This window comes from Labrus mixtus, chromosome 13 (assembly GCF_963584025.1).
Source record: "Labrus mixtus chromosome 13, fLabMix1.1, whole genome shotgun sequence".
NCBI classification, from domain to species: domain Eukaryota; kingdom Metazoa; phylum Chordata; class Actinopteri; order Labriformes; family Labridae; genus Labrus; species Labrus mixtus.
In genome coordinates this window covers 20,089,545-20,111,691 of record NC_083624.1, presented here as the reverse complement: position 1 = coordinate 20,111,691, position 22,147 = coordinate 20,089,545, and the positions used below count along the sequence as shown (strand labels likewise).

The 22,147-nt window shown below is 44.2% G+C and overlaps 1 protein-coding gene across 1 annotated transcript; it reads left to right on the top strand.

The window, feature by feature from the left end:
* The first annotated feature begins 1,308 nt into the window (after nucleotides 1-1,308).
* Nucleotides 1,309-21,470, top strand: LOC132987193 (bone morphogenetic protein receptor type-2-like). Its single transcript, XM_061054090.1, has 19 exons — nucleotides 1,309-1,553; nucleotides 3,063-3,222; nucleotides 6,304-6,492; nucleotides 6,626-6,826; nucleotides 7,242-7,340; nucleotides 7,597-7,685; nucleotides 7,827-8,060; nucleotides 9,781-9,895; nucleotides 10,020-10,180; nucleotides 10,538-10,685; nucleotides 10,984-11,120; nucleotides 11,289-11,425; nucleotides 12,089-12,281; nucleotides 12,368-12,467; nucleotides 12,771-12,850; nucleotides 12,938-13,060; nucleotides 13,171-13,377; nucleotides 13,961-15,035; nucleotides 15,475-21,470. The coding sequence occupies exons 2-19, from the start codon at nucleotides 3,156-3,158 to the stop codon at nucleotides 15,795-15,797; spliced, it is 3,678 nt and encodes a 1,225-aa protein (XP_060910073.1). The 5' UTR covers nucleotides 1,309-1,553; nucleotides 3,063-3,155; the 3' UTR covers nucleotides 15,798-21,470.
* Nucleotides 21,471-22,147: the final 677 nt, after the last annotated feature.

The following is a 22,147-nucleotide window of genomic DNA, read 5'->3' as shown; positions in this document are numbered from 1 at the left end:
TAATTTAATACCTCATGGTGGGCAGCAGATGGCGCTCTCAGTCTGCAGACAACAAAAGGTCAAGTGTACAGAGGCAGCCTGTGACCATGAGAAGAAGCTGAGTCAGTGCTTTATAATCTTTATTTATTGTCACTGTTTTTGATCCTAAACAACGAATCGTCAGCACACCCGAGCCGACTCTCTTAGGATTACGATGTCACAGTTTGAAAAAAGGTGAAAGATTTGAATGATTTATGTCTCACACACATCTGCTGAAAGCTTTGGATCCTCTCTCACTACGAAAGGTCCACATGTTTCTTCATTTTAATATTTAATTATAATATGTGATCTGAACAGAGACACGAGGCGGCTCTCTGACGCTCAAAATGAACATGGACGTTTAATGAGGTGATGAGTGACGACGAAGGCGAGCAGACTTACTGTGGCCCTGAAGGTCGACGCCACAAATATTTAATTTCACTCAAAAACATTTAAAATGAACGTAAAAATATTTCAATAAATGTTTTTGACCTTCTATGAAAATATTAAAAGTTCTACAAAACATATTTCAACTTTTCCGAAAAAATATTTCAACTTTTCCAAAAAAGAAAATGTCAACTTCTACGAAAAAATATTTGAACTATGAAAAAATCTTTCAACTTTTCCAAAAAAAAATTTTTCAACTTCTACGAAAAATATTTCAACTTCCACAAAAATATTTGAACTATGAAAAAATATTTCAACTTTTACGAATAAAAAAATTAAATTTCTACGAAAAATATTTCAACTTCAACTTTTACGAAAAAAAAAATTCAACTTCTACGAAAAATATTTAAACTTCTACTTCTAGTGTTTCAGAGAGATTGTTAAAGTGAGCTTTTGATGTTTCCAGATTCATTAATGGAGAAAAAAAAATCAGACCCAGGACGTTTCAGTCTGCAGTGAAGCAGCCTCATAGGTCGTTACACTCGGTTTGATTCTCTCTGACTGTCTGCTTCTTCTTCTGTCTGTCAGCAGAGAGGAAGACGAGTGCAGCTGCCTTCAAAATAAAAGAGCAGATTTAAGTTCAACGGTTTTTTTCCTCAATGTCTTTGAACTCTTCCTGGACAAACACAATGATTGGTGGGGCTCTATGGGGACTGACTCACTGCAGGAGACAGACTCTAGTGGACACTGGAGGAACTTCAGTTTTTGACACTTAAACCTTAGTTTCACGCGCTGCTTGGGAAAATTTGCACTTAAAAGTTGATTTGGCAGCTGCAGGCTCTGGCTCTTATTTTGAAAGAGCTACCCGGAAGCCCAGTGTGTGTTGGTCTCGCGAGCCTGACAGTCTGGATGTGGCCGCAGAGAAACGGAGCTCAGCCTCATTTCTGCGGATTTTCTGGTTCTGCTGAAGAAGCTGCCGCTCGATCCGGATCATCCTAAGAGGAGAGTCCGAACAGAGCCGAGCCGAACTGAGCCGAGCCGAGCCGAACAGGAATACAGACAGACAGACAGATAGACAGACAGACAGACAGACAGGGAGACAGACAGGCTGCTTCATCTCCTCCTGCGAAGCCGTAGTCATCCTCCCGGTAAGAACCGCTTTTACACATATACACACACACCGTTACCGCGTGTGTGTGTGCGTGTGTGCGTGTGTGTGTGTGTGTGTGTGTGTGTGTGTGTGTGTGTGTGTGAGTGTGTGAGTGTGCCACTCCCTTCCATCCTCAGCTCGTCGGTGGTTCTACCTGCAGACAGACAGGCAGGTGACCACGAGCTCGACCAGCTGATTGACTCAGTTCTGTATTATTTATATGGTATGATATTTAATACGTTTTATATGATGTGTGATGTCAACGCAGGTATGTGTCTCAGGTGTGTTACAGACACACGCACGCACGCGCGCGGATCATGAAGGTCACACGTGATTATTACAGCTGATTGTGAGATGAATCCGTTCGGTGTGTTTCCAGGTGATCAGAGAATGTGGGTCAATAATCCGTCTGTTCAGATCGATATGAATATTTCAGTTTTATTACAGGATCAATGAAAATACTCTCAAATCTCTGATTATGTTGGAGGAATAATGTAGATAATTAAATAAATAATAATAACATGATAAAGATATTCAAGCTTTATGATGATCTTAGCCTGAATCTCCATGTGCTCCATGTGAGCCTGAGAGGATTCCAGATGTTTCCATATATTTAATAAAGATGTTTATCTTGTAACTTACGGAGGCCGACATGTGCAAACGCTCGCCAACGACCATGACCAGAAAAATGTGTCTCGCTTTAATTTGCTGTGACTTAAACGTTTAATCTTCAGACTTTTATTACGATATAAAATATGAAGGAAAAACGGACTAAACTAATGTTTCTGTTGAGCCGTGGAAACAGCGGATGCTCCGTCAGTGACTATGGCCCGTCACCGTGTCCACCTAGTGTCTGACCTGCAGCGTCCATTTCAGTTGATTTCAAGGGGTAGATGGCGTTCGTCGTCCGTCTCTGATTGGGATAAAAACGATCGCAAATATAAAACCTGCAGTAAAAAAGTCACGGCGCCATGTCGGTCGTACAGCGGCCATTGTCACATGAAAGAAAGGAGCTACCGGTCGGACTCGAACCTGGACCGCCCACTTCAAGGACATCACCCTCTGTACGCAGGGCATACAAATTGTTTTTGAGCAGGTCAGACAGCGTGCAGGAATTTGTCTGCAGAGTTTATTTAAAAAGAAGAAGTGAGTCCACACCAGACGTCAAGGACTTCAAAGTATCCGGTAAGGTTTTAGGTGATCCAAGTTTAACGTCGGGTATCCATGACGACCGTTATCAGATCACATACAAATATAAACAATTTTCTTGCCCTTCTTCATATGAAGCTTCTGACTAAAACATCATTATGAACGGTTACTAACGACATCCTGTGAAGGGTTTGGATTCTGTCGTCTCTTTGACTTTATTTCAGCATGAACAACCATCTGGACCAAGTTGGCGTTTTCCCCGGACCTCCAAACCGCTGTCAGCTCCTCTCAGAGTGCGACACAGATCTTTGAAAGCCTTTTCAAGTCCTCTTCTAAACTGATGTTTTTTCTGTTTCAGGAGATGCCATGTGTGCGTTTCCTTCAGGACAGTCTGACCTCGGATCAGTGATGTGTGTGTGACCTCTTTGAGGTCCTGTGAGGTGGATCCAACATGGCCGCTGTGTGTGGCGCAGTGGTCGCAGTGTGTGTGAGCGTCCTGCTGCTGCCGGCTGTGAGCGGTCAGTGTGAACACTCAAACTCACCTCATCATCACACCTTCATTTAGCTTAGTTTAGCATAATGACTGGAGGCAGAGGAGAACTGTGACAGTTTGATGTTAGACAGCAGAACTCCACTTCCCATCATGCACTGGTGTCAGACTTCAGAAACATTAGACAGTGTTGTGCTGGGTGTGTAACAGGAAGAGCTTGCATTCCTGTCCAGTCATTTAAGGAATCGTTTGGGGAATTAACTCCACACACACACACACACGCACGCAAGCAAACACACACACAAGCACACACACAAACACACACACAAGCACACACACAAACACACACACAAGCACGCACACACGCACACAGTGACGTCAGTAAGTCTGTCCGTTTTTGTGTGTTTTCGTTGTAATGAGGACGATAAGATGCTTACAGACACACCTTCCTCTCATTGTGTGTGTGTTTGTGTCTGTGTGTGTACTCACAGGAGACTAAACAGAGACCCTTCCTGGCTCCGACTCTGTGTGTGTGTGTGTGTGTGTGTGTGTGTGTGTGTGTGTGTGTGTGTGTGTGTGTGTGTCAGTCTCCCGGGAGGTGAAGCTGATTCTTCTTAGGAGTTAAGATTTGACAGGAAACTTTCTGATTGTTACACGCCTGATTATTTCTCGAGAACTGCTCCGGAGACTCTCAGCGCGTTGTAGACACCCCCCACATTCCTTCCTCGTCCGTCCAGGCGAGCGACAGAGAGGGAAATAGAAACAGGCCTGCAGCGGTGAAAACAGGAAGTGTTATCGTGCTGCTTCGTGCTGCTTCGCTCGCAGGCTGTGAAGACACTGAAATAGAAAAACATGTAATCAATCTGATTTTGTCACTGATGCTCGCTTGCATGGCGTGCCGTGTGTCAGAAAGGGAAAGACCTAACCCACGGAGTGGGGATGGAATCTTTCCTGCACGTCATTCCTCGCTCTCTCCCCGATTTCCAACTCTATCCATCCACTGTCGTTTCAAAATAAAGGCAAAAAGTCCCCGTCCCTTTTGAACCCGGGGTTGATTTGGTGTAGTCGCCCTTTAATCACCCTGAGCTCGCTCCAGATAAACCGTCTGTTCACTGTGTGTGTGTGTGTGTGTGTGTGTGTGAGTGTGTGTGTGAGTGTGTGTGTGTGTGTGTGTGTGTGAGTGTGTGTGAGTGTGTGTGTGTGTGTGTGTGTGAGTGTGTGTGAGTGTGTGTGTGTGTGTGAGTGTGTGTGTGAGCGTGTGTGTGTGTGTGTGTGAGCGTGTATGTATGTGTGTGTGTGTGTGTGTGTGTGTGTCACACAGCTTTGTTGTACTTGTGGTCTGATCGTCTTCTGCTGTTGCTACGGCGACACTCCACATCAAACGTGTGAGGAACATTTGAGTTAAAGACGCTCTGCTGTCCAACGTTTAAAGTCTGAATCTGAGCAGCTTCGTGCTGTCAGCGCCGTGTGCAACGCTAGCGTCGTTAGCTTGGTTAGCTACAAAGCATGATGGTTTCACATGTAGGACAGATTTGTTTCTCTACTTCCTGACTTCTTGAGTTGATATTAGGATTGTCATGACACCAGAATGTTAAACATTCTGAACATATTTATTAGATATGAAGAGTGAAGAGAGACAGGAATTGTTGAGAGGAGAGAGAGAGAGGGGCGCAACAATCTGCAAAGGGCGAGGTCGGGTACAAACAGCTGCCGCGGCGAGGGACTACAGCCTCCAACCACGAGGCTACCCGGCGCCCCGATTCCAGTCAAATTCAATCATATCCAGATCGATTTTTTACGCCCGGGAACAAACAAAGACGTTGTTTCCAATTATTATAAGTTGCTCACGTTCTAAATTGCACCAAAGGAAAAATATAAAATATCGTTTTCAACCAACGGTATTGAAGTTTTCAAAATGTCGACCTCCCTTCAGGTAGTTTGAACGTTTAAATCGTTTCTCAGTTTAACGTTTTCCTGACCTCACAGAAAACGTTCAGTCCCAGCCGCTGACTCACGGAGAAGCTGTGAGTTTGTGTAAAAGTTTAGCGGTTAGCGTTCTGAGAGAGACGCTGCAGAGATGTGATGTTGGGACATTGGATTAATGGAGCCGGTGTAGGAGAGCTTGAGCAGCCTGAGGCGGCTCGCTCGCTTGTCCTCTGTGACTCCACACCATGACTAAATGCATCATTATTTGTTGCTGTCACAGTTTGCACCACACAGGGAGGCGGCGTGTGAGCCTCAGTCTCACTGGGCTGCCAGAGTGCGCTCCACTGTTACAGCAGAGCGATGGGTTAGAGGGAGGAGTGCTTACCTTTCGCCACTACTGCAACTATTCTGTCTCCTGTACCACAAGACCAATCAAATTACAGCTGCAACCTGATGTTCATACCACCATACGATCAAGTCCTTAAATATTGAAGTCCTTCTCTCTCCTTCTTCCGACAGCAGCTTGCATGGAGGGACTCGGGAATATTCAGCATCTGAGATTGAGAGTTTGCATCTTTCCAACATCTTAAGGGAAAATATTCCCCGGCACCAAGCAGCAACCTCAGATGCTGCAGTTCCTCGAGTGTCCACTAGAGGCTGGCTGCAGAAGCACAGGAAGTCACATACACACCCATTCAAAAAAGCCTGTTTTTACAGCCTGGTTCAAAAAAACAAATAGGTCTGATTAGCTCATGTCTCGATCGACACACACTGTACGGGGGGTGAATGTTTTGATGACTCATCAGTTTTGATTTGATGAAGGATAAGAGTTATTCACAATAAGACGTGTAGCTGACCTGATTGACAGGCGGGCGCAATGTAACGGTTTGTCAGGAGGCTTAAAACCCGCCTCAGCTCCAGCTCTCAGCCTGTCGTTAGGTTGATTGAAAGTTAGACTGAGACAGCATTTCCAGCATGGAGACCGCCATCGACGGGACTCCAGCGCCCCCTGCAGGAACAGACGGGGACATTAATGTTCTGAACCAGTCTGTGATCCTTCACATGGGTCCAGATAAAACGAGATCACACAATAAAGAAGTCAATAGATGAATAAAACAATAAGAATAACTTTTAGTATTTCTGGTTCCTTCATGTGAAACCTGTTTGTCTTTTTCACCTTCAGGTTTTCAGTCCGAGGAACGAGAATGTGCCTTCACCGAAAACCTTCCAGTGGCGGATCCTCACAGTGGATCGACCAATAAACTTCGAGGAGTGGTGCGAGAAAATGGCACAGTTCGCTGCAGCCGCGGCTCGCGCTGCTATGGATTGTGGGAAAAGAGAGCAGACGGGGAAATACACCTGGTGAACCAAGGTGAGAGAGAGAGAGAGAGATAGAGAGAGACACCAACAGGATCACAGACAATCTGACCCTGTGTGGTGTTCATGTTCAGTCTAACCTTGTGGTGTGTTCAGGTACAATCTGACCTAATATTGTTGTTTTCCAGGTTGTTGGGCTCAACAGCAGAAGTGTAATGGCGATCGTTGCCTGGTAACAGCGACGCCCTCTGAGATCCAAAATGGCAACTTCAGATTCTGCTGCTGCAACCGAGACCTCTGTAACGCCAACTTCACAGAGGCCCCGCCCACCGCTGACACCCCCGCCCTGAAGCCGATGAGGACAGATGGTCCAGACGACGGACAGACAGGTGAGCGAGTCTCTCTGTTCTGACCAATCACTCGCCTCCTGCTGGGTGCATGCTGTTCAGTTCATTGATAAAGCTGCGATTCAGAGAAAAATAAATGAAGCAGGTGAGGAATCTGGGCGGAGTTACTTGGTGACAATGGTTAACCGTCCTCATGCCCATATATGGTAATTTCAGGTGACTTTCTGACTTGAGGCGAAAGTTATCTTTCTGGATGCACGACTTTGTGTGTGTGTGTTAGTGCCATATGATCTTCTTTGCAAGCATACTCAAACGTGTATCCAAATATATATTTGATCAAATTACAGAATTTCAGAATGTGTGTGTGTGTGGGGATGATGTCACACCTTGTGGCCCTTCTTCATGTTTTGCTTTTTCTTGAGTCTGTGATGTCACAGTGATGTCATCGTCCATGCAGATCACCGACATCTGAGGCAGGCGCTCATCGCCCTGTTGACTGTCGCTGTAGCAGCCATCGTCATCGTGGCATTGTTCCTAGGATACCGCATGATGAGAGGTACACACGCAAACACACGCACACACACACACACACACACACACACACACACACACACACACACACACACACACACACACACACACACGCACACACGGTTAATTTGTGTAATTGGAGTCATTTCCATCCAGTGATTGATCGTTTATGTTGATCCCGTTGTTGTTGTTGTTGTGCTGGATAATCAGAATATTAAAATAAATATAATTTGCAGATGATGCAGTTAATTGTTTGTTTGTTTGTTTGTTTGTGTTTCCAGGGAAACAGAAACACAGTCTGTCAGCTCTGGATGTCATGGAAGCTGCAAACTCAGACTCTGTCGACCTGGATAATCTGAAACTACTGGAGGTACACACACACACACACACACACACACACACACACACACACACACACACACACACACGCACACACACACACACACACACACATGCACACACAGACTAACACGTACACACACACTAACGACCTTCTACTGTCTCCTGGCAGCTGATTGGTCGGGGTCGTTACGGTACAGTGTTTCGCAGCTCTCTTAACGAGCGCTGCGTGGCCGTTAAACTCTTCACCTCAGCCAACCGACAGAACTATGCCAACGAGCGCTCCATCTACTGCCTGCCGCTGCTGCAGCAACACGACAACATCGCCCGCTTCCTGAGCGCCGACGAGAGGACAACAGCCGACGGGAGACCGGAGTTCCTGATCCTGATGGAGTATTACCCACATGTAAGAAACCGTTCAGAGCTTCCTGCATGTTAGCTGGCTAATGCTGCCGTCTTCTGGAGCGTCGTTTTTATTTTCACGCAGGAGTATCGAAACCGTCTGCGGTGAATTCTCTGAGGTGTGCGTCATTACTTGAATCTCTTTCTGTCTCACTGGTGAAACAGGACAGGAAGGGCGGGGGCTGGGGGGGAGTGTGGAGACTGCTGGGTGAAGGGGGGTGCTGAGGGATGAAGGAGGTGTGACAAAAGAGAGCATTGTCCTAAGAGCACACGAGCGTTGGATGTCGCTTTGCATCGTGCACAATCACGCTCGCACAATCACACGCTCGATGTCCATACCGCATCCGTTAAATATTTACTTCTCTGTTCTGTGAGTTTCAGTTTCCTCTTGTAAACATGATAACATCTGGTGCTTTTTATAAGGTGGATAAACTGAAGTGTGGTGCTTTTATTTTGAAGGTGGATAAACTGAAGTGTGGTGCTTTTATTTTGAAGGTGAACAAACTGAGGTGTGGTGCTTTTATTTTGAAGGTTTGTGGTGCTTTGTATTGACGAGCTGTAGACTTAAATCTCAACACTCAGAGAGGCTCGCTGTGAGCTGACTCCAGTGTTGACAGAGGTCAAAGGTCAACATTTCAATTATAATGTGGATATTATTAATGCACCACTATCTCCACTTTGAAAAACAAGCTAACGAGCTCTGCTGAGGAGGAGCGAGAGAGTTGGCACCCCCTCCTTCCCCGTTCCTCGTCTGAATATGCGAGCTATAGAGAGGAAAACAGAAACGGGGCATTGAGGCAAAAAACGGTGCACCGCATCCAGCTGTGTTGCTCGCGGGCAGTTTAGACACTCCAGTGATAAACAATGAAATCAAGCTGATTTTGTCACTGCGGCTCGCTCTAGTAGCACGCTGTTACGACACGCTGTAAGACTGCAGTTTCTTTTATAAAGAGGCTGTAATGAACAATGTTGCCTGTAGGGGGCGCCAGCAGCAGACAGAAACTCTTTCACTTTTCACAGTGGAGGTCTCAGACTCTCCATTAGTCGTGTTATTGTGCTGGAAGACGGCGCCTGAGATCCTACTTCCTGTCTGGAGCCACTGACCACACACACACACACACACACACACACACACACAAATTCCTCTGTAGCGGTCAGACAGTAATTACTGGATTAACTGTGGACACACGTACACGCAGACTTTGGCGAGATTAGATTTGATCTTAAAGAAAATAGAAACGTTAAGGCACATCGTGTTTTATAAAAAGGGAAGTTTAAGAAAAGATATTCAGCTGAAAGTTTATGATATTATATAACATGTCTTTATTACCTGTGTGTGTGTGTGTGTGTGTGTCTCTATGTGTCTGCGTGTGTGTGTCTGTGTCTGTGTCTGTGTGTGTATGTGTGTGTGTGTGTCTGTGTGTGTCTCTGTCTGTGTGTGTGTGTGTGTGTGTGTGTGTGTGTGTGTGTGTGTGTGTGTGTGTCTCTGTCTGTGTCTGTGTGTGTGTGTGTGTGTGTGTGTGTGTGTGTGTGTGTGTGTCTCTGTCTGTGTGTGTGTGTGTGTGTGTGTGTGTGTGTGTGTGTGTGTCTCTGTCTGTGTGTGTGTGTGTGTGTGTGTGTGTGTGTGTGGTGTGTGTGTGTGTGTCTGTGTCTGTCTGTGTGTGTGTGTCTGTCTGTCTGTGTGTGTGTGTGTGTGTTTATCTATCTGTGTGTGTGTCTATCAGGGCTGTCTGTCTCACTACCTGTCTGTCCACACGGTGGACTGGGTGGCGTGCTGCAGGATGACTCACGGCGTCACCAGAGGACTGGCCTTCCTGCACACTGAGCTCTACAGAGGAGGTAATCCTCTTCATCACTAAACGTGTTCCTCTTAACAACAGAAATCATGTTTCATCTTTGAATATAAATGTTGACCTCACAATGATGTAATGTAAAATTTATCATTTGTACCATCTCCTCTCAGATCAGTACAAACCCCCCGTGGCTCACAGAGACGTGACCAGCAGGAACGTTTTGGTCCGGGCCGATCTCTCCTGCGTCCTCGCTGACTTCGGCCTGTCCATGAGGCTGACGGGAAGCCGGCCCTGTCGCCCTGGAGACGACGACACCATGGCGATATCTGAGGTCAGGTCATGTGACTGTGTCAGGTGGATTGTTCTAATGATTGGTTGTATCGAAAAGAAGTGAAGCTTTAAAAAATCAGCGACAGATGTTCAGTCATATATTAAAATAACGTGTTTCATATTCACAGGTTGGAAAATACTGACGTTTCTAAAGTCACTTTGGCGTCTCAGAAAGAAGCAAACGTGACGTCTATGTCTCTTACAGAGCAGTTTGTCAAAATATCGACAACATATTTGTGCAATTTAGACATTCTGCGGAAGTTGTTATTGGTGATTAAAATCAGTAACTTAGTTAATATGGTCTCTGTGTGTGTGTGTGTGTGTGTGTGTGTGTGTGTGTGTGTGTGTGTGTGTACAGGTGGGGACGGTGCGGTACATGGCTCCGGAGGTTCTGGGCGGGGCTCTGAACCTGAGGGACTGTGAGTCGGCGCTGAAGCAGGTGGATGTTTACGCTCTGGGTCTGCTCTACTGGGAGAGCTTCAGGAGGTGCTCACACCTGTTCCCAGGTAACCACACACTGCACACAAACATACCGTCAAACTTCTAATAATAGCCAGGACTTATAATTACTACAGTTTATGAAATGAGTCTCCCGCTGTTATTTGGGACAGACAGTTCTTTAATTATTGAAAGAAAAGATTTTAAAACTGTTAATGAGCCCCAGAAAGAATATTAAACTGCACACCATCAGGATATCCATGAATTAATGAAATAACAAATCACTCATTTGATTTTGCTTTGTAAGACAGCATGCAAACAAAATATCAGAAGACAGATTCATGTGGCTGCTTTGTGTGCTTTCAGGTGAAGCAGTACCTGAGTACCAGCTGGCGTTCCAGGCAGAGCTCGGGAATCATCCAAGCTTTGAGGAGATGCAGATACTCGTTGCCAGAGAGAAATACAGACCCAGATTCCCTGAAGCCTGGAAGGAGAACAGTCTGGTGGGTCTGCTCACTTCCTGTCTTTTTGTTTAACCATTTCCAATCTATTTATTACTCCGCATCATGATTTCTGGACAGGATGCAACAAAGTGAATCTTTTATGGCTGTAGTACAGGAACGACCATTACAGTATTGCTAACGGTACTCTGACTGTGTGCGTGGTTTTAGGCGTTGCGTTCCCTCAAAGAGACGATGGAGGACTGCTGGGATCAGGACGCTGAAGCTCGACTCACCGCTCAGTGTGCGGAAGAGAGACTGGCTGAACTCACACTGCTGAGTACACACACTGCAGTACACAACCACAGGTATACACACTGCAGTACACAACCGAAGGTACACACACTGCAGTACACAACCGAAGGTACACACACTGCAGTACACAACCACAGGTACACACATTATAGTACAGGTATACACACACTGTAGTACACAACCACAGGTACACACACTGTAATACACAACCACAGGTATACACACTGCAGTACACAACCACAGGTACACACACTGAAGTACACAACCACAGGTATACACACACTGCAGTACACAACCACAGGTACACACTGTAGTACACAACCACAGGTACACACACTGCAGTACACAACCACAGGTTTACACACTGCAGTACACAACCGAAGGTACACACACTGCAGTACACAACCACAGGTACACACATTATAGTACAGGTATACACACACTGTAGTACACAACCACAGGTACACACACTATAGTACAGGTATACACACATTGTAGTACACAACCACAGGTATACACACTGCAGTACACAACCAAAGGTATACACACTATAGTACACAACCATAAGTACACACTGCAGTACACAACCACAGATATACACACACAGCAGTACACAACCACAGGTATACACACTGCAGTACACAACCACAGGTATACACACTTTAATAAATAGCCACAGGTTCACATTTTTTTTTCTGATTTCTCTCTCTTCTTAGAAATTTGTCCCAAGGCTGCTGGCCCCCTCAGGTTGGCTCCACCTCCTCGTACATTGAGGATGTCCAGGTAGGTGTGGTTAAGAATCTCCAGGGAGATGGCCAAGCAGCTCTGGTAATTAAGACAACAACAAGTGGAGCAGAATGTTTTGAAAAGAACAGAAACTCCATCAACTACGAACGCCAACAGGCACAGGTATAAGGACAATGGTTGAAAAATGTTAAATAAAACAAACACCTATGAATTTAACTCAGCACTCCCTCTCTTCATGTGTTTGTCAGAGTCAGGCTAGATCGTCCAATCAAGACATCAGAGTGCCAACCAAGACTGCCCTGACATCTACCACCCTCCTCCGCAGCATCTCTGAGTCTGAGCATAACGGTGAGTCGTTGATTAAAGTGATAAGTGTTCCCAATACAAATCCGAATACATTATTCTCCTGTTTAAAAGTAGACTTGTCCTGTGAGACGCTAAGACTGTGTTTCCAATGGCAACAGGCTAACTAGCTTTTCCTGAATCATGTGAATAATGGCCACTAACTGTATAGCTGTAGCTGTATGCCTTTTCTGTCATACAGATAATGCTAGCTAGTTGACGAACTAAAAAGCCAGTGCCGCCACATATACATTTGGAAATTATGTAATTGTTGCATCTTTGTGCTGGTTCTTTCCTGTTGACCTCCAGGTGGTGCTGTGTCCAGAGTCCCAGTCTGCCTGCAGCTGACAGAAGAAGACTTGGAGGCCACCAAACTCGACCCTAAAGAGGTATCCACTTTTAACTGTTTCATATCCACAGTTTAACTTCAGACCTGATCAGTCACCACGTGGTTAACATGTCCTCTGTCTGTGCAGGTTGATAAAAACTTGAGGGAAAGTTCAGATGAAAACTTGGTGGAGCATTCGCAGAAACAATTCGGTTCAACAGAGCAACAAACTACCAACCTGCTGTACAATAAGACGCTACCAACTGATGAGGTACAACAACTGGAGCTACACCCTAATGAGCTTTACTCCTGATAAACTGACCACAGAGTGTTGGCCTTTACAGCTTGTGAATTTAGAAGCTGCCTCTGTGTTTCTGATAGGTGAACAATTCTGCGCGGATTACTCAGCATGACTTGGGGAGTGTTAGTGGGGTGGACTCCCCTCTCTCCTCCTCCACCCACCCCCTCCCCAAACAGCAGAACCTGCCTCAGAGGCCCACCAGCCTCCACCTTCTACCAAAAGCTAAGGAGACCCCCTCGGCCTCTTCTCGTTTGAAGCTGGCAAAGCTCAAGTCAAACCACAGACAGGTAAAAGGTTCTGACTAGTGGCATTGGTAGATTAAGATATCGAAGACCTGTTAATATCTGGACGTCTTACCAGATGAAAATTTAACAAATCTGACTGTCATTGTGTAAGTGTAGCTGGACCATTCATGTTCTTGTATTCCCTTAAAGCGCCTGACCCAGCCTGTTTCGATAACTGGCTCTTGCAGCTTGAAAATCTATAGAACCATTAACTAATTTGCATATACCTCCTAAAGTATGGGTCTGCCAATGGATTATATAAGCTGTTTCTTATTGATAAAGTTCAGGTCCTTATTGCTCTTGTTGGTGTATGTAGATGATTACAAATATGTTTTGATAAATACAAGGTCTTTGTGCCCTATGGGAAGGATAGGTGCTTAGTGAAGAAACCCCTCATCCCAATAATGCCCCTGCCCTACTAACAACCAACCCAACCCAAACAGCATCGCCACCTTCAACAGACCCAGGCTCAGTTCATGCAACTAGCCAAATGGTTACAACACCAATAATACTGACCCAACCACATTCTCCTTATACAAATATGTTGTTTTATTGCATCACTAAAACAGAACCTAATGTGTTTCAGGTGGAAACAGGTGTTGCTAAAATGAACACAGTTACAGTCGCTTCCGCTGTGGAGCCCCACATGGTGACAACAGTAACAAACAACACCAGCACAAGGGCCAATGTTGCAACTGGGAACCAAATAACGGTGGCCACCGCTGGCTATAGCGCAGGTGTCCCCACCTTGGTGGCTAATGGCATAATAGGTGGAGGTCGAACCAATCCGGCAGGGCCACAGCTGGAGGAGGAAGACAAGACAGAGGGAGGGATAATAGTAGGAGATGTTAACCGTATGAACCTTCTCAACTCCAGTCCTGACGAACATGAACCACTGCTGAGGAGAGAACAGCCTCCTGCTGAGAGTGAACCCCCTCCTCATCTGCATCATCAGCAGACACGAGCTGGAAACATCCTGTCAGGGCGAGGCTCAAACTCCAACAACAACAACAATACAAATGCCCTACGATCAGACATCAGGATCCAGGCGGTTCAATCTGAAGAAATTATTGGACCAGAGATCAACAACGGTTTGATATTCAACAGACCAGAACCAGAGCCTCACCAACAGATTGGTGAATACCTTCCAGTGTCTCCAGTTATAACTCTTGATAATAAGGTTATGCTTTCTAGTCCACCAGAAGTTATACCAGGCTGCAGGGATCAAGATTCTGGCTCAGCACCAAGCTTGGCAAATTCTTCAGAAGTGCTTGTCCCAGAAGGCCAAGAAATGCTAGCTTCACAAGCACAGGACCAGGTTATCATAACCTCAACCTCATCTCCAAAAGATCCGTTTGTAGAGGCCTTAGCCTTTGCACCGGAAATTCAAGATCTGAAAATTCAATCCTCAGATCCAGAAGCTCCAGTCTTGAATCCAAGTGTTTCATCTTTAGAGGTTCAGGACTCAAAAATCCCAGAATCTCAGCCACTGGAAACTCAAGATCCAGAGAGTATATCTCTGGCAAAAGCTAAAGTGCTACAATTACCCGCCCCGGGAATACAGTCTCCAGTTCTGCTGCGGAACCACAATGGGCCAGCAAAAGCCAAGAGGCCTGTTAGACCCTGTTCCCTGGATTTGTCCACAACTTGCATGTCCTCAGGTAAGTCAAGATTAAATGTAAGGTTTAATGTTTTTTTTTTAAATAACTTGATGTCCTTTTAAGTGACTTTATGTTATCATTCATATTAAATAATTACTTTGGTCACAAGTACCTGGTCCTAAAGGAAACATTGTCAGTTATGAAAGCAGATTGCCAGCCAGTATAGGACACTAACTTGCCCCAAGAGTAGTCGGTACATCTGCGAGAATCAGGGGCCGCTACCAAATGTATTTTTCCGTCTGACCTAACAGTTGGCACCAGCGCAAAATAGACCAGGTAAAACACTCACATTCAGTGGTAAATCTTCAGAAATGGCAGAAGCCCCAAAAGCAATATGGTATATAAAACACTTTAACATGTTATGTTTTCATGAATTAAATTCTCAAGATGTGTGAATGCACCATCTGCTCAACAAATGTTTTCTTCTTCCCCTCATCAGATGATGTTTCTCTGACAGACGACGGCAGTCTGAGTGCTTCAGGAGAGAAAATAAAACGTCGTGTAAAGACTCCATATACCCTGAAAAAATGGCGTCCTGCCTCATGGGTCGTACCCACGGATACAGCCTTTGACCCTGACTTCGAGTTCATCACCAGTGGCAGTAGCAGCATTCAGAACCACTTTTCTTCTGGTCCTCTGAGAGCTGGAAGCTTTGGCATCCCTAAAATCAATCAGTCAAAATCAAGCATGGCTGTCTTTTTGGTTGGAGGTGGAGCCACGGCGACCACAACCTCTGAGCCCGATGGAATGACCTGTTTCTAAAACTGTGGGATTGATGTTTTCTTTTTAAAAACTTTTTTGTCTTCCTTTCTTTTTATCATCCCTGTTGTGGAAAATAAGGACTGTCTGCTGCCCCCTTTAGCCTCCCCAACAGAATCTGGACCTTACCCTGAATAAAGAAACAACGAGTGAACAACAGTGAACCACAGTGACGCTGTTCTGTGGTTTTATGACAGAAGTCATGGGATATGAGATCCATCAAATTATAGGGACAGTTTACACAATTTAGAACAGCAGTTGGAGTTTGGATTGCTGGTTATATTAAAATGTTATTGATTCAGTTTGAGACTTTAAGGTTTGCCACAGATACGACAGTCCATTGACCATTCGTCATTGAGCTTTGAGGCTCATGTCCACAATGTCAAAAATATATATTTCCATTTGTTTTGAAGTGAGAAGACTCTACTTCTACATGACTTCTGTTGTGTCTAGTCTTCTGGCTTGTGAATTGGCTGGTACCCAGAAGCTAAAAAGTCTCCATAGATGATTTGGTGAAAGAAGTCTGTGCAAGTTCTCATGTCATCCAGGTCATGGTAGATTCGAAGCTTTATCCAAAGGCAACTGGACTGGTTGAAGATCTTGAAGACTTTTCACCTCTCCTCCGAAAGGCTTCTTCAGTTCCACTAGAAAGTTTAGAAGTGAAGAAGCCTTTCAGAGAGATGAAACGTCTTTAAGATCTTCAACCAGTCCAGTTGCCTTTGGATAAAGCTTCGGATTTGGTGAAAGAGGTTGATAGATTTTTGGGGTCCCATGGTTCTACTGTAGCCAGTGCTAGTGGCTAGTATGCTAACAGTGACTAGTAGTAATTTTGCTGTGACTGTCTTGAGGACTGAGTTTTGCAATCCTGGTTTGTTTTCGGCCCCTTGCAAAGTCAGGGAACTTCTGTAAGTCTTGACGGCTTCCATTCATTGTGGCTTATGAATCTTGATTGGTGTTTTGGTGAAGGAGGTTCAAAGCTGTAGACCTCAGGGGTCCCATGGGTTCACCTGTTGGTAGTAGATGTGGTTAGTAACGAGTGGTATTAGTGCTAACCCTATCAGAGAGCTAAAGTTGCTCATGATCCTGTTGCAGCTAGTCTTTTGTTTCGGCGGGTTACCTGTGGGTGTGGCCTTGATTTAAAACGAGGATTGAAGTCCCCCCCCATGACTTGGAAAATCTCTTTCAGTTTATCGTGCAGTACAGGAGTACTTGGGTTCAGTCTCTGACTGTAGCAAGTTAGGGTGTTCAGTAGTTTGTCAGTGTGACAGGAGAGGATTGAGGAAAGCTATCATTAATATTTTTAAGCACTTTAAAAAGAGTTTTATGTTATTTAGGGCACTAAAGAACCATATCAGGACACCTTGTGCATTACAGTAGTAACAGTAACACGTGTTTCTTCTGTGTTGGTGTGTTTTGTGACTCTGTAAAGTGTTCTGTATGATTTGAAGAGCCAGTTTTGCTTCAAGCCTTTACTCTAGCTATGCAGTCAGCTCACAGCGCCTCCTCCATGTGTTTGGCTATAACTTATCTTAAGATTCACTTGATTACTGTTGGAGGAACTTTATTCTTTTGTAATTTTGCACTTTATTTTTGGATGTAGTCAGAACTGCCTGCTACTGCCATGTTAGGGCTAAACGGACGTTGAAGAAACTAGAAGATATTAAAGCAGCGATAAACCACGTTCCTACAGTTATTGAAACCATCAGCCTTGTGAACAGCGTAACCTCGGCCACGTACAACCTCCTCAGGTACCTTTAAATCCTTTATGTAGGCTGGACAGCTTTCAGAGAAGAAAAACAGTCCAAAACAAAAAAGTTACCCGATGACAGATTTGTTCCAGCAAACAAAATAGGCCTTTGAAGAACTCCATATCTGTCTTATTTAAATGTTGTGCTATCCCCATCCAGAGAAGGTTGATTGTTGGTTTTAGAGATACTGTAAGTCGGAAGGAAGGAAGGAAGATCAGTATCTAAAGGTCTCCGTTTGATTCAAGCAGCGTGTTTGAAAGTTAATGACCTAGGGAATAACACCTCGTCACGATACAGTCCTAACAGCAGCATTAACTGGTCTACACTTTTCAGCTTCATGCTCGGGTCAGACTACACCATCTTTTGGTCTGTTACCATGGTTACTGTGTCAGATTAGGCGCATAAATGTATGCCGTGACTTAACCGACAGACGTGAAAGACTACACGGTGGTACCCAACGAATCGTCACGACTGACGTGATGGAGTTGGAAAGGAAGAGGGGCGGAGCTTGACGACACCCTGAACGAACACTTAAAACAAAAACAAAAAAAACAGTTTTTGCCAGAGATCAACTAACTTTACCTCGGTCTCATAGTTCCATCTCACAGCACCAACTTCACCAGTCTTTTGCACGTGCTGAGTGCTCTGTGCTCTCATTGGACAACAGCACTGATGTGACAGAACACATAGTAGAAGGCGGAAAATACAATCAAACATACTTTCTGTCGGGAGGTCGTGAAGCGTCCTAGACGTGGCCTTGATTGTTGTTCATTTTGACACACCACACGGGATAAAACAATTGATTTTCGGGGCAGAAGGGATCGCCACGTCTGCCTGTTGAGGCTATAATCGAGTTCAGTCTGACCTCGGCTTTAATCGAGTTCAGTCTGACCTCGGCTTTAATACATTCAGCATTTAAATGATCCACAGCACTTTATTTTAACAAACTGCATTTGAAATGGCCCAAGCATCTTGTCATCTGCCCGACAAGTAAATCTGTACTCTTACATTGAAGCTAAATAAATCCAAAAGAGCCTTGCTAGTTAACGAAGCAGTATCCATAAATAGTGTATTTTCATGTTATTAGCAAGGTATTGTAGTGGTAGTAGACGATTTATAAATGCTTGTTTTCTGAATGGAGTTTGGTGTGGAGTTTTTTAAACTAAAATAACTGAAGAAATAGGTGATATAATGCCTAAGTAACAAACTGTTGTCCATCCCTTTGCGTTACCATCAACTCTACGAAGAGGATATATAAATATGATTAACTAACTGTTATACTCGTATCGAATGATGCCTTCTAAAATGTATTTACGTTTTGTAATTTGTGCATTTTCTACTGTTTCTACTGTTTTTAGATATGCTGATGTGTACAGATGTGCCCTGAGAATTGTTTTGTTTCACATGAAATTTGTGAAGGCAGATTTGCTCGACCTAGCCTAGAGCTAACTGTAGCAACGGGGCTAAGAGCTAATATCAGATACTTACTGTTTTAGGTGGGTATAACTCAATAACCACAAGGAAATTACTATATTATTATCCCTGGATGTTTACTGCATCAAGGGAGGACCTATATGGATTTTAATCATTAGATAATTGTTCAAAGAACTAGCTTTAGTGCCAGCTAGCTCTGGTTAAGTTAACCCTAGTGTAGCTAGCTCTGGTTAAGATCACCCTAGTGTAGCTAGTTCTGGTTAAGTTAACCCTAGTGTAGCTAGTTCTGGTTAAGTTAACCCTAGTGTAGCTAGCTCTAGTTAAGTTAACCCTAGTGTAGCTAGCTCTGGTTAAGTTAAACCTAGTGTAGCTAGCTCTGGTTAAGCTCACCCCAGTGTAGCTAGCTCTGGTTAAGTTAACCCCGGTGTAGCTAGCTCTGGTTAAGTTAACCCTAGTGTAGCTAGCTCTGGTTAAGTTAAACCTAGTGTAGCTAGCTCTGGTTAAGCTCACCCCAGTGTAGCTAGCTCTGGTTAAGTTAACCCCGGTGTAGCTAGCTCTGGTTAAGTTAACCCCAGTATAGCTAGCTCTGGTTAAGATCACCCTAGTGTAGCTAGCTCTGGTTAAGTTAACCCCAGTGTAGCTAGCTCTGGTTAAGTTCACCCTAGTGTAGCTAGCTCTGGTTAAGTTCACCCTAGTGTAGCTAGCTCTGGTTAAGTTAACCCTAGTGTAGCTAGCTCTGGTTAAGCTCACCCTAGTGTAGCTAGCTCTGGTTAAGCTCACCCTAGTGTAGCTAGCTCTGGTTATTAAGCCTGTGAAACTACAAAACTCTGTTCTTCAGTCTCTTTATCAATATTATATAGTTTCATTGGGTGTAGCTAGCACTCATTTAGCTAGCTATTTTTAAGATAACCCTGGATAACCTAGCTCTGAATAAGATAACATTGCAGTCCAGCTTACCTGCTTTAGGTAGCTCTGGAGGCTTCTCGTCAGCAGTTAGGTTTCATAGTAGCCTCTATGAAAATAATCCAAGAACATCCAATGTGTTCAGACCGGGTAAGAAACAAGATATCACCTAATATCATTTAGGCTTTTATGACTTTTGCAGATTTGTCTTGAACAGCAGTTGCACCACATTAATGATATTGGCTGCAGCTAGCTAATATGTTGCTAGCTAAAATATCCAACAAGTGTATTTGTGTTGATCCCAAACCTGGACATCAGTACGGAGCCTGGGAGTTCACATGGATATGTTTTTATTTTATTTTTCAATGTGTGCGCTTTCTTTTTTGCATAAGATCACAGGGCTGACATGTAGAGACAGACAACCAGCCACACTCACATTCACACCTATAGGCAATTTAGGGTCTCCCGTTAACCTAACGAGCATGTCTTTGGACTGTGGGAGGAAACCGGAGTACCCGGAGAGAACCCACACATGCACAGGGAGAACATGCAAACTCCACACAGAGAGGCTCCTGTCAGACGGGGATTCAAACCAGGAACCTCCTCACTAACCACTGCTCCACCGTGCAGCCCTGTGTCTTATTACTTGTTTTATTTATTTTAATAGACACATCTGTGCGAGTTACTCCAACGAGCGTGCAGTTTATAAAACAGGTGCATGAAATGGAAAGCGTGCATGTTTAAAAACAAACAAACACATGCATGTCACCTCCTGGCCTCCGTACATCTGACCTCATTAAAAACAGTTTCAGCACCAAGGAGGACGTTTTATCTAAAGAAGAATTTAAAGTCTGCGGGCACATTTTTCAGCTACATTTTCTCCGCTCTTGTGTCTCGTCTTTTATTTAATGGCCGTCAGTCCACATTAGCTTTTATCTTTGTGATTACATGCTGAACTTGAGAGTTCGTACTGGAGGATTAACCCTTTAAACTAATTTTACTGTAGCTTCTATATAGTTATCATACATGTCATTGAATACATCACGCCTCATGCATGAAAGATCACCTCACTCAAACGTGATTGATATGATTTCTGTCTCTTTAGCTGCCTATCAGTCTGCTTGAACATATCAGTGTTTAAATGTCGACAGTGCAGATGCAGTAAGGATGCAGGACGATGAGTCTGCCTCAGCTGAAGCTCTGTAAAGAAAATACACATACCTTTAGTTTGTCTGTCGACCCGGAGTCCTGATGATTGTGGGACGTCTGAATCCTCGTCTGCTGTTAAATATTTTGTGCATTCTTTGGTTATGGGTGTCTTTTTACATGATGTGATAGCTGAGACTTTCCGATGTTGTAAATATTCCTTATCACACATTGTATACCTTCATATGGGACCAACTGTCACTCCTGTAAACTGTTGGTGTTGTATTCTGCAGACCTCTGTAGTATCTCTGTACAGGACTCACACTGAGCATGATGCACCATCCTTCAGATTATTAACCTTTGTGCTTCAGACTACAACATGATGTAAATCCACGTGAGCGAAAAATAAAGAATTATCAGTTCATGAAATAAAGTGCAGAGGATCCGCTGTCTCAGAGGGGTTTATTCACTGAACTAAAGGAAGTTAGTTTGTGTTGTTGTATCAGCAGGTTTGTGTTTACCATTGAAATCAGCTTTTAAGTGATTGTGCTGAAAGTAGTAGCTGCCGTGTTTTTATTAATATCAGTACTATGGTTTATGTTTGAAGACATGAGGTTATTCATAATCATATTTCATGTGAAGCTTTTAAACATTTAATTATTGAACAGTTGATTCATGCTGAACAAAACACAGACGTGATCAAGCAGCATCATCAAGACAAACTAATACGTCACAAAATACATGAAAAAAATTACAGATTACAGAGTCAGAACAAACAAACTGACAGGAGGAGGAAAAATATCTAATGTTTCTAGTGCATAGACTTCTAGTGAGGCACTCTGTGGTTTTTAAAAGGAACAACAGCGCCACCCAGTGGACCAACTTTGGACGGGAGGCGACAGAATGAAGAGTTTATACCTGCTGTCCTCTAGTGGACACAACAATTATGCTCTGATTAATAACATCTAAAAAGACACAGTAATCTACATTGTATTTGTCACAAATTAAGTTTTTTATTTTTGTTCCATTTTACTCCCTCTTCCCTCCAGGTTTCCTCTATCCCCCCATCACTCTCTGGTGACCTCCCAGTGGGTCTTGACCCCACTTTGAAAAACACTGCTT